Source organism: Macrosteles quadrilineatus, unplaced genomic scaffold, assembly GCF_028750875.1.
Source record: "Macrosteles quadrilineatus isolate MER2022 unplaced genomic scaffold, UCM_ALF_1.0 Scaffold_1__1_contigs__length_201487025, whole genome shotgun sequence".
Taxonomy (NCBI): domain Eukaryota; kingdom Metazoa; phylum Arthropoda; class Insecta; order Hemiptera; family Cicadellidae; genus Macrosteles; species Macrosteles quadrilineatus.
Genome location: NW_026542594.1, coordinates 140,989,528 through 141,002,874, shown reverse-complemented (window position 1 = coordinate 141,002,874; position 13,347 = coordinate 140,989,528). Strand labels below are relative to the sequence as shown.

General features: G+C 34.8%; 1 protein-coding gene across 1 annotated transcript in view; it reads right to left on the bottom strand.

Moving 5' to 3' along the window:
- Nucleotides 1-13,347, bottom strand: part of LOC128985822 (SKI2 subunit of superkiller complex protein) — a 63,222-nt gene that overhangs the window by 33,792 nt on the left and 16,083 nt on the right. Inside the window, exons 5-8 of the mRNA XM_054405738.1 lie at nt 12,805-12,978; nt 11,881-11,993; nt 10,986-11,235; nt 10,474-10,727 (exon numbers count right to left, since the gene is read on the bottom strand). Of these exons, the coding sequence (XP_054261713.1) occupies nt 10,474-10,727; nt 10,986-11,235; nt 11,881-11,993; nt 12,805-12,978 (791 nt within the window). The remainder of the gene's footprint in view (nt 1-10,473; nt 10,728-10,985; nt 11,236-11,880; nt 11,994-12,804; nt 12,979-13,347) is intronic.

Genomic DNA, 13,347 nt, shown 5'->3' with positions numbered 1-13,347 from the left:
CTAATTCTATTTAAATCAAGAATAAATGTTATATTTTTAAGTAGGTAGACATTTCAGTGTAAATCCAATCAGTCAAATGGAAATTTTTTTAGTTTTCTCCGTAACCAATAACCGTACAAAAACACTTTGATATACTGAATTGTTTGTTTTTTTAGCTCTTTAAGAAGGTTTAGAGAAAAATTGGGAAATTTTGTGTTTTGAGGGTAAAAAGTGAGAAAAACCAATGTTTACCCCATAAAACCCCCCATAAAACCCTGTTCCCATGGTCCGATCATGCTGGATCGCGAACTCATTCAAGTTTATCCCGCCTTACACCTTCAAACCAAATTTCATCAAAATCGGATAAAAATTACTCAAGTTATCGTGTTCACGGACACATATATATATATAAATCTATATATATATATATATATACATATATAAAAATTTGAACGAATGGTGTTTTTGGCCTCTGGGGACATTAAAATGAAAAAGTAAATCGGTCCCGGGCCTAAGTCTTACCATGAGACCTACGGTAATAGCTACTTCCCTATAGGGAAATTCGCTAATACCCCCGCCGCAGCAAACCTGCCGTCTAAGCGAATTTCCATTTGGCCGAATTGATTTTCAATTGATCTATTTAAATAACATTAGGTTTAACGAGTACCTAGGTTTGCTGCTACAAGGAAACTAATCAAGTAGTGTGTTTTTAGTAAAATATTGATAGCTTACTATAAAATAAATAAATTTGCCAAGTTTGATCAAAATATATCCATAAACAAGCAAACTACAACATTTTACAATATTCTCCATAAGAATAACATGAGAATTTTAAATTTACAATTTTTTTTAGTTTTCTCCGTAACCAATAACCGTACAAAAACACTTTGATATACTGAATTGTTTGTTTTTTTAAGCTCTTTAAGAAGGTTTAGAGAAAAATTGGGAAATTTTGTGTTTTGAGGGTAAAAAGTGAGAAAAACCAATTTTTACCCCATAAAACCCCCCATAAAACCCTGTTCCCATGGTCCGATCATGCTGGATCGCGAACTCATTCAAGTTTATCCCGCCTTACACCTTCAAACCAAATTTCATCAAAATCGGATAAAAATTACTCAAGTTATCGTGTTCACGGACACATATATATATATATAAATCTATATATATACTAGCTGTGTACCCGTTCTACGCACGGGGATCTTATAATATTCAGTTGAAACCTTCTTATATAAAGAACAGCAGTTGGTTTGCATATTTTAAGATATGCTGGCCAAACTATTATACATAGCTTCATTTTATGTTGTTTTTTGTTGTTCCGGATCGGTATGACAATCAATAAAAGGTTAAATTACCTCTGTGTCTGCCGGTCGATCCTATAACGGTAGGCTTACTTTTATTTTTACTATCTGATCTCGTTTGCATGGCTCAATCACGTCCTGGTTGAAGTTCGTTCGCTACGCTCACTCACCTGTATGTTGGAGCTCGTTCGCTGCGCTCACTTTCCTTCAGGTTAGCTCGTTCGCTACGCTCACTTGCCTTCAGGTTAGCTCGTTCGCTACGCTCACTCGCCTCCAGGTTGCAAATTAGCTGTTGTCATAAATGTAAAAGAAATAATAGTGCTAGTGCTGCACCCTGTTGGTAATCCTTGTAACTTTAATGCTATTGAACATCACAGAACAGAACCAACTTGTTTAATTGAAACAGCTGTTAAGATTCAATAATTTCATTTCTCATAAGGTTAACATGGGCTTCCAGAAATTCCACGTCAAAAATCGACAAAAACTTGATTTTCAAGGGTTTACTGTTAAATATCTAACTGTCTCATATTCGATGAAATACGTCTAAAACCATCTCATATATGTATAGTATTTGGAAAATAAGTTTCAGGCGGGACAGTGCTATAGTTATTGAGGAGTAGTTGTAATAAAGTGCGTATTTTAGCGTTACCAAGAGAATGACAGATAGACAGACAGACAGACAGACAGACAGACAGACAGAAATTGAGATAAGGTTTGATTCGGTTTCTCTGACCTATGAAATGTAAAAATAACCAAAAAGTTCATTATTCTAAGCAATGTACAGACAAAACTCTAATTTTATTTATATAGATATATATACCTATATATATATATATATATATATATACACGGCCGCGCCCGGGAAGCCAGTCACATAAAATATACACTGGAAGTCAGTCAGTTGCACCCCCCAATATATTTCAAGACTATGATATATATATAATATATGTTGGTAAATATCTTAAGCCTAGACATATCTGAACGTATATATCTCTTTTTTTCTTAAAAATACTAAAATATAATTACGTAAAAAATGCTATGCTAATGCAGTCACCACCGCATTTGCATGGGAAAGCCAGTCACGTAAAATTTGTGCTGCTAAGCCAGTCACTATATATTTTACCGCATACCACTGGAATCCAGTCACTGAAAATCCACCCGGGTATCCCGTCACTTCAGTCACTTTCACCCCTGCCCTTCTACTTTGTGATATTTATTTGTTCTACAAGCTTGAAAATCCGCACCTCAAACAAATGGATTATGCTTCAGGCATTGAGCACTCTCATAACCCATCTTTCGCACTTCATTTTAATTAGTTGTCTTCCAGATTACTTAACAATTACTATTCTACAGATTAAATACCTAAATGTCAATGTAATCTTTGGTCGTCTTAATAGTCGTCCTGGCAACTGTGGATACAAATATGTACCGTACTAATTCGCAAGCGTAAGGTGGGAAGTTATTGCTTTATAGTCGCACTATTAGGCCTATTGTTGAGTCCTTGGAGGCAAGCGGCCATCTTGGATGATTTCAAAAAGCTGCAAAATTTATCATCCAAAAATATTTTTCAAACACCAAAGTGTTTATAATTTAAATAGCTAGTATACTGTGGGATTAGAAATGTTCTTTGTAGTTTTGAATTATTCTCCAAGGGAGTCCATAAAATAAGTTAACGGTCACGGTCATCTTGGAAAAAGGCCAACTAATACGAAAACAATATCCTGTGTTGCGCGGGCCGTAGCACACAAATAGTTTTCCCGCCTCAAACAATCAAAGGCGTGTGGAACAAGGCAAAATTCTTGTCTCTTTTGTGGCGAGAGGTAGGGGCGAGCCTAACGGGTTCCATTGATGGGCTACCCGGCTACTGACCGACCTGGGGTAGCGACTAGCGAGCCAGTGGATGGTTAAAGTTTCTGCCGGTTATTTCCATCTTATTGCTGGTTCTCGAGCTTTTTGAGCTTGTTGTACAGTGAAATATTACTTCCCTATTTTATATAGCCACAATCAAAGCGATTTTTACAAGAAAGAATGAAGATATAAACTCAGTGATGTGTGGTTACTTAATTAAATCATGTTCCTTGATTGTTTACCCTTTTGTAAGAGCCAATAATCAATCAACTTATATTTCTTTATTTTTCGATTTATTATCTATATCAATTCAAGAGGTAGCCCTGTACCTGGTTAACAAATATACCGATTACATTTAACGTGTTTTCTTTGAGTTACGCCCCATGGGATTCCAAAGTTTCACAATGTTTACATTTTTGAAGAATATAGATAACAGAATGTTTAACGAAGTCAGCTTTAAATGCTGTCAATAAAGTTCTTTGATTTTGCGGTCCAAAAGGTAGAAACGATTCGATTTGTGAAACTTTTAACTTTTGCTACGGGCCTGTTAATTGGAGATTCTGACATTCTTAATTTAAGGAAGTAAACGTATTAACATGACAGTGGGATTTGAAATATGTGACGTGTATCAAACTTTTTCTCTTCAAAATCCTCTCCGATGTAAAACACAGGTACGGCAGCTAGGTTTATTAGAATTCAAAAGTTTTTTAATTGTCCTCCAATGTTTAGAAATTATTTTCGATCAAGTTGTTTAATGAATAAATAATTGTTTTGCCAAATTATGTTTCGAAAACAGGAACTAAAAATAGATCAGGAAATAGATATTTTAGTTCAGAAAACAAAGCCAATCAAATAGGCCTACGTACTTTTTAAATAAAAACACTGGTCAGATGGTTTTTAACTTTGCTGTTTATTTACTTCAATAAATTTCTAATAAAAATCACCACAGGTACTAATCTATATAAATAAAATTAGAGTTTTGTCTGTACATTGCTCAGAATCATCAACTTTTAGATGTTTTTTACGTTTTAAACATTCAAGAATCCGAAAAAAGTTTCATCTCAATTCCATTATTATCTCAATCATCAATTATTATCTCAATTCCGTTGTTGTCTATCTTCCGTCTGTCACGGTCCAAAGGCCATTTTACGCGGCCTTCTCCTGAAAACGAGAGTACCTATCAAGATCCTCGAATCATTTTAATGTATTCACTGGATTGGCGAAAGTGTCTTTAGCTATTAAAATATGGCCTCGCTACTTTGTAAAAAAAACTTACGGACGTTTAAAACCCAATTTTGTGCGATTTTTGTCAAGTTTTCTCACAATGTTTATCACATAATCATCATATGAAATAGCGAACAGCTGTTCGGATCAAGATTATTTTTCTCTAGCTGTCACTGATATGTTTACATTGAATATTGTTTACAAATACCGCAATCATTTCAGATCAAGTTTCAAAAGCAAATCCAAACCAAGTTGGATTAAAACCGTTTTTCCTTACATAACGGATTTAATTAATCGCAAGTGCAATAATGTGTAGAGTAACCGTAAATGAAAATAGAGCTTCTTTGTGTATAGAATTTCTATCGAGTTTTCGGTTTATAACCGGGGAAAAGACTTTGACTCAGTGTTCTATATGCCTGGGAAACTTACATTTTTTACATAAGCGTTACCAATAGCTTACATATAAGGTTTCAACTCGTTGACGGCACTTCAATGGTGGTTGTGTAAAGTGTTTAGAGACAACTGCAGTGGGTGATTGTAACAGAGGTTTACGGATTATGCTCAAATCGTATTTCTAATGTGTCTTCTCAACGCTATGTGCTGCTCGCTGGACCATACGTCCAACAGACCAATTATCCATCTCTTGGGTTCGTAGGCTTAAACAATTATTTATAAGTTGGTAGCGCATATAACTCAGTGTTCCGTACGGACAGGCCAAGAGCACCTTTGATAGTGAAATTTCCAACCTGAATGTTTAATGGCGAGGTTGAGGTATAGTATTATAACTATATATCGTTTGGTTAGTTAGGTAAGGTTAACCTAACCTAACTAACCAAACGATATATGGAATTAAACAATCGAATAATCAATATTACTAATTTAGTTGTTTGTGCCAACAGATATGGAAGTGTACCCCTCATAGATCTATTACGCATTTTTTTTTTTTTTTACTTGAAACTGTCAGATACTGTATTTGTTTGTATATAATAGTTTGGCTAGCATATCTGAAAATATGCAAACCAACTGACCACTAGAGGATCCCCGTGCGTAGAACGGGCACACAGCTAACCCCCCGTTAATTAATATTTAATTAATACATCTTATCTTACTAATATTATAAATGTGAAAGTTTGTGTGTTTGTTTGTTTGAAGTTCAATCACGCATTAACTACTGGCACATAAGATATACTGTTTTTGATTTATAAATAATTTGTCATATTGTGCGAATCTTGGTGATTTGAATTTGGTGATTTGCTTTTTTCTGCTGTTTAGGTGCAGTGGTAGAACATTATTATGGATATGGTAGATGTTTTATACTATATTATACCGTAAATTAAAGAAACGACACGACGAGAGTCGTTGTCAATAATGTCGTCTGATTCTGACTGATGTCAGATGTTACACTGAATCGGTCACAGGGATAATAATTAGTTGTAACCTACCACTAGCTTACCTAACTAAGTTTGAGTGTTACTATTTGCAGTGTGGGATGATTGCACTGGACAGTTTAGCTATCTATTTCAGAAAAATAAAGTTTAAAATAAATCAAATTCTAGGATCTGTTCTTAAGTTGTGGCCGTTTTGAGATTGATGCTTTCAGAGTTCAGTTTAGCCTAGCCTGAACAACCGGATTAGTAGCTTGACTTTGTGGTTCATCCATGTTTAGTTTATAAACACTAATCAATGCCTAATCTAGATTATAGGTGCCTTATTCTACTCCGTTTTAAAACTAATATACATAGGCATAAGCTTTAATTTTTGTATTAAATACTGGGTGCATCATTAAGGTAACTCCGTTAGGTTGCTTTTTATAAATAAATAATTTCATAAATCACTGATACCCTATATCATCTAAGTGTGCTCAGTACATAATGACACTCTCTCAAAAAAGTACTAATCCTAACCCAAAAAATATAGATAGGTCGCTTTAGGCCTACAGAGGATGAGTGTTTATATTTATATCACTTATATTTATATGTCTGTGGTTAGGTTTTGGTTATGTTTGCCTTAAGATGGCTATAAGCTTAGGACTAGATATCAAATAAACTCCCAATTAACTTATAGTGCAGCCTAGCCCTAATTTGTCAGTGTCAATGAAATAGTGCAATATCAAGGACAACCAAACTTGGATATACAACCATGTTTATACCTAAGGTTCCTTTTTGGTACTCACCAACAAGGATCAACCGTAATTATTTTCAGTCAGAAAGTGTCCTGAGTTTCCAGAAAATTGTAACTTATTACATTTTAAAAATTGAGGGTAAATTAAACGTTTCGGTTCTGGTTTTGGAGCGAGTCCAAGTTCTTGCAGTGACTAATACTTCAAAGGAAGGAAGGTGGGAAGATTTTCATACTACTAATAGCCTTCTTTGAATTCAGCGTGAAAAATACTGGGTAATTTCTATAGTTTCGGCCATTTAGGGGAACCAAAAAAATTTTTAAAAACTCTTCTATCTCATCATTTCAGTAAACTATGATATTATTATTTGAATAGAAGTTAAATGTCAAGAAAAAAAATACCGCAAATTATTATTTTTGGGATAGCATTACATTGACCAAGGAATACTCTCAAAGTGTAAAGTTTCCCGAACAAAGCTCGGTCCCCAGCTACTTGTCAAACAACGCAATAATGTACGTTATTTCATAAAATTTGTACCTGAGAAATGTACAAATGGAAAATGCATTTCTCGTAAGTGTAAGCAAATCTTAAAATGATAGGATTTGTAATGATACGATCTTAAAACGAGCAATTCAGTATTCTTATTCAAAACACCCAACACCCGCCACTGGATCAAAATATGCCCGCACGGCGCAATCCGGCACGGTGGGAAGCCCCTCTCGTACAATTTAAATTACGTACATAAGCCAAAAATAAAAAAAATATGATTAAGAACATTTCACTTTTTGTATACAGAATCCACTGTTTTTAAACTAACCTGACCAAAAAATAAAATAAAGTAGTAGCCGACAAAAAAAGTTCCGTGGAAATTTGCTATGTCACGTTTCATAAAACATTAAAAATAATCGACTTTATTTGAATATTTAAAATGAAAAGTACCGGGGGACCGAGCCGTGGCTCAGTATGTATATTTCGATTGTAAAAGCAATATAAAGGAAACTCATGTTTTCTTTATAACTAATTTCGGCTTTTATTGTTTAAGTTTCAGTGGAATTTTAATTTACTATGATGTAACTTTAAATGGACAATGCAACACATTAATTTATTTTAATCTTACACATTTCTGTTATTGTAAATAAATCATAGAAAAAAATAAATAAATAAAAGTAGTATTTTTTTAAATACGTTCCTAATGAATGAATTAATACAGGTAATTAATTAATAATTAATCCCAGGTTAATACAGTAGCAATCAACTACACAGCATTAAAACAGCACAGTGTATGTAAGGGGTGTGATTTATTTCTTGGTACTAAATTAAGTCATTCTTAAAGTATAAGTAAAACTTCAGCATGGGCATACTCTCTAACGTACTATCATATGATGGATTAGCTGAAGGCAGATAAGTCCGATTCAAGCTTATATTGCTTACTATAAAGATTGTTGTAATACAATTAACTTTAACTAGTGGTCGTCCAGTGGTCGAAAACTCGACCAAAAATATGTAATGTACAGGTTTCAAATGATTTAGGCCTACAACTTTTTTCCCCGTGTAAGTAACTAAGGACTTCTGGATAATTTAAATATGATATTTATATGTTTCTTACTCAGGAACAATTCCGTTCCGGGACACTATATAAATGGACGTTAACGTGATTATAAATTTGCATTTTACATAGTCAAAATACAATAGGTATTGCGCAACCGTGATATGTTAAGTCATTAACCTTGGTTTACTAATAAAAACTACACCGTATGCTTACTCAAACAAAACAAAACTTGCTTACTGTACAGCAATAAATCACGTAAAGAACAAAACAAAATGAAAATGCAGACTAGAAGACTACTGATACCGTAGTCATCCTAGGCTACTACTACATGATGTTTCAGAACAGAAGTATGGGGATAAAAATATTAAATAACTCATAAAACACCATAAAATCATAGTACTGTACTTAAGTCTTTCTGGTAATAATAACAATGATAAAAATAAGATAAAGATAAAAATGATGTAAAACACCTCTTATTATTTCTCTTTGTTCTATTCTTTCTTTGGTTTCTCTACATCCACAAGTTGTCATGGTTACTAATCACCCAACGACCCAACCACAAAATATTGTAGTGTTGTGACAGCAGACAGAAGCAGACGATTGTCAGTATGTCAGTGTCAGTGCAAGATTGTCAGTCTGTAGGTGCGAGCGTATAGGTTGACCTTGACGATACTGATCGATATTTCTCCGTTTTGCTTCCATCTTATTTTTGTTAAATGAACTGTAATATTTCAATAATTGGGAACCTACTGCACATAAAAATTACCGTAAATAGTTAAATATATCGTTCATATCGAAATATTAGACTGAAAAACACAGTAAATAAAACATTTTCTTGGGATTTGTGAGGTTATATAATATATAGGCATCATGATGATGCGACTCCAGTTAAGCGAGGTTCTACTGTATTTGCAAGTTAAAGTTACAAATAGAAAACCCATTATGGTTTGTATTCAATGACCGATGTATTATACAAAATAAATTATAACTTATTTAGGTATGGGATTGAACTGAAATAATTGCAGGAAAACTTAAATCGTAGAGTCCACAATCTGTACATTGTTAGAGAGAGAGAGAGAGAGAGAGAGAGAGAGAGAGAGAGAGAGAGAGATTTGATAAGGAATCTGAAAAGTAAACAAATAATCGTTTCTGGCGTTCGTTATATTGTACCCCCCTCCCCCCCCCCCGTATTTGCACTCGTGACCACTTTTTGTTGCTTCTTTATCATTCATCCGTCCCAAAATATAATTCCTGTAATAGTTTGTTTGTAAAATTAAAATTATTATAAAAATATTTTATCTTTCGAGTGTAGTTTCATGGTTATTCTTATCAGATAGAATAATATCGTTGTCATATGTAATAGTTACTCCTTCGCGTTACGCAATTGCGTAAAAAACAGTTCCAGTATCTCGGACAAGATTCACGTATATTTCTCGAGATAAAGAAAATCCGTATAGTTCCCGGTCCGTTGAAACACTGTAAATACTAGGATAAAAAATATTGTATAAAGGAGAAGTTGACTAAAATTTCAACTGAAGGTAAAAAAAATCAAAATAACTTAAAATATGAGATGATGAACGGGTAGGATCAAGATTCAACCAATTATAATTAATTAATATTCGACGATCCTTATTAGAGAGGCATCATATTTATTTGGAGTATGAACATGTTTAAACATTAACACGTAGTTAATCACTATCCCAACACAAATAGTAACAAGGAGTAAACGAAGGTTACAGACCGCTGGGTTTTACCGCTACAAAGTAGGGTAGGGTGCCGTACTGGCTACACTACTCCACGATAGAACACACGATGAGACAGTCTCCGCATTGGTATTGCAGTTACGCTTATCGACACAGGCAGCAGCACCGGTTTGCTGTTTTCATACGTATAAAGTGCACGGGAAGCCATACCTGACTGGCTTATGGGAGAGCTGACTGGCTTTCGGGCGGGTGACTGCCACACCGAGTAAATTACCAGCGCACTGACTGCCAAACCGGGTGGGCACAAAAGTATATATATACATATATAAAAATTTGAACGAATGGTGTTTTTGGCCTCTGGGGACATTAAAATGAAAAAGTAAATCGGTCCCGGGCCTAAGTCTTACCATGAGACCTACGGTAATAGCTACTTCCCTATAGGGAAATTCGCTAAAAACAGTGATTGTCTTCTGTTTCTTCTCTTTCAACGACATGAGTGTATGATGTGAAGGGAAGAGGTTCAGGTCCCTACAAACTTGTTCTGTTAACTGAAATAAGGTTGTTTAGGTAATACTGCCAACCTAGCAGTGTGTCCGAGTACATCGGATTACAAAGTGTGGGACTATTAAGGGGCAACTCTATTTCAATTTGTTAGTCAAAATAAAAAAAAATCATAAAAAACTGCATAAACCCCTATAAATTTTACCACAAAAATGTTATTGTAAAAGAAAGATATCTGATGAAGATACATACCCTTCTAAAATAAGTGGTCCATCACCGTCTCGAATTAGAAAGCAGTTGTTACGTGTGGCACGACCAGTACCAGTGTACAAGTGATGCTGCAGAGGGACTGGTCGCTTGAGTGTACTGATAACAAACACCTTGCGCTTGGTGGTGCAGCCCACCCAGTTGGCAAACTCCATGGTGTTGGGTACCGTGGCACTAAGCATCACAATGCTGACTGTCGCAGGAAGCAAGATCACAACCTCCTCCCACACATGGCCACGCTGTCACAACAAACATTGTATGTCAAATTCTGCATTACTGCAGTAGGTAGGCCTACAGCACTGTGTATCCAACATTGTAGTGTATAAGAAATTCCATCAGCTTGTGGAAGGAATGCAAGTGCCGCAACAAATGCCTCAACATTGGCAAAGAAAGCCGTTCAAGACACAGACTGTTGTGTAAGCACAACAATTTTATGAATGTGTTTAATTTTTCTCATTATCTAAACGGAATATAAACATTGTAAGTAATGTGCCTACCTCTTTATCATTTATATAGTGGACCTCATCAAAGATGACATATGACAAGTCATTGATGACCTCGTTGCGTTTGTACAACATAGAGCGGAGGATCTCTGTGGTCATAATCAGACATCCAGCCTTGGGGTTGAGTTGTGAGTCTCCTGTAATCAGACCAACCTCTCCTAGCTTGTGCTCCTCCTCAAACACTTTCTTGAAGTCTCGGAACTTTTGGTTCGACAGAGCTTTGATGGGCGAGGTATAGATGGCCCTAAAAACAATTTTGCAGTTGAGCTTGATCTTTACAAAATGGAAGTATAGTATTAACATATTAAAATTTTTAATTTGATTCAATAAAGAATTTAAATTAATTAGCATATTTTTTCAATATTAATCATATCAAATTCAAAAATATCTTTTTTGGACACCAATTACATGTGTTAAATTTACAAAACCTGAGAAGTAACCGACACAATTTACAGGAACAATAGCCTTGTTGTTTTAGAGCTATCTAGTCCTATTCACCTTTCTTCAACTGTAAAGGCTTGTGAAGACCAATTGTCAACATATGACTCATTGCCTGAGTTAAAGTCCCTTGCCTCTTCCCTGCAATGGTCGAGGCCATGACCATTCCATGTTCACCTGTACTGGTGAACATGGAACTGAGTATTGAGGCTGCAATATGCTCTGGTTGTCAACTTTCCAGCAATTTTCTCTGAATGGGTCCTAAAAGCCAATGTGCAGTCTAAGGTGATGCCAAGATATTGAGAGGTTTTTAATTTTATTTATAACATTAAACCAATCACCACTAAAATACATTTTTGTTGTTATTGGGAGAATAATATTTGAGTATATTGATTCTGTATTGAAATGTAATGTACATTTGTTTTCACTAGTATGAGTTAAACCCACTCACCTTTGCATTGATCGCAACGATGTGGCAATGGCATACTCTGCCACTACTGTTTTACCAGCTGATGTGTGAGCAGCCACAAACACGTTTTCTCCTTCTTCAAGTTTTAATATAGCCTAAACATAAGGAGAAGATTATGTAAAATACCGACTGAAAATAAATTAACTTTTGTTCTGCCATAATTTTTTTTTAATCTTCAGTAAAAGAAAATTGAATAAATAAATCAGTTTATTGTCTTGATGAAAATTAGTTAGAGGCTACCTGTTAAGTAACACTGTGCTATTTGTAATACTACCTGAGGGACTTAGCAACGTAGGTCTGCTATCGGTACCTGAGAGCCTTAGCAACAAACAATTTTGAGTTTTTTATTTTATAAAACTGTTTTGGTTACTATTTAACTGCAACTTAAACTGGTTGATTAAATAATCATATAGCAATAATATGTATAGGTAATAATAATTTAGCAAAACAAAAGTAATGTGCAGTCTTTGGTACTGGTGTTTTATAGTGATGTGTCGGTTCCATTTTTTTACGGTTTGGTTCCGTTTCGGTTCTAGGCCGAAAACAATTTTTGGTTCCAGAACAACAAAAAATATTTCAAGCTGAAATTTATTTTTGTCATACTGCAGCAAAAACAGTCGTTTTAAATGCATGCGTTGCGGTTCTTAAGTAGCATTTTTACTCTCTAGGGAGTAAAAAGCGTTTTTATTCCAAACTAAACGGTACTTAATGGTGAACCGAAAGGGATTAACTGATTATAATTATTCAAGGAATATCAATCTCTACGAACTGTTTTCTTTCAATTAAGTATGTTTTAAACCATGCAAACTTTGTATCATTTTATTAGAGTACGGTACTAAGCTTATTAAATCTATTTACAAACCAGGCAATAGTTGATATAATATTTAATAGTGCACTCGTACTGACCTGCTTCTGGAAAGTATCAAGTTCAAAAGGCCAAGTAAAAGCTGGGTTAGGCACTTTCTGCTTGAAGTCAGTTACTGGAGTGCTGATGTCAATCTCCTCTGCCCACTTAGTTTTATCAACAGCTTTGGTTGCCACTGCCTTCGAGATGTTAAGAACAGGACCCATATTGGCTTCCTGCAGCACATAGGAATTTGTTACAACAGAATATTTTACAGACATTGTTATAAAAACAATACTGACTTAAAGTTAGGCCTAATTAAATTACATAGGCCTACTAACATTTAATAGTAAAGAAGAGCTTACCACAGAAACAATTTTGTAGAGTGTGCTTTTAAATCTTTTGAACTCAGAGATTGAACTATGCACACTTTTATCACGTTTTCCCTCGTCTAATATATGTAAAAATCAAATCTTTCTTTCAACACAAGATTTTAATGGGGAGACACACACTCATCAACGATAAACAAAAAATAGCAAAATGCCTGAATTTAGATGCAATTGTCCACCGGGTCTATCCATATCAAGTGATCCAACAGGTGTTGC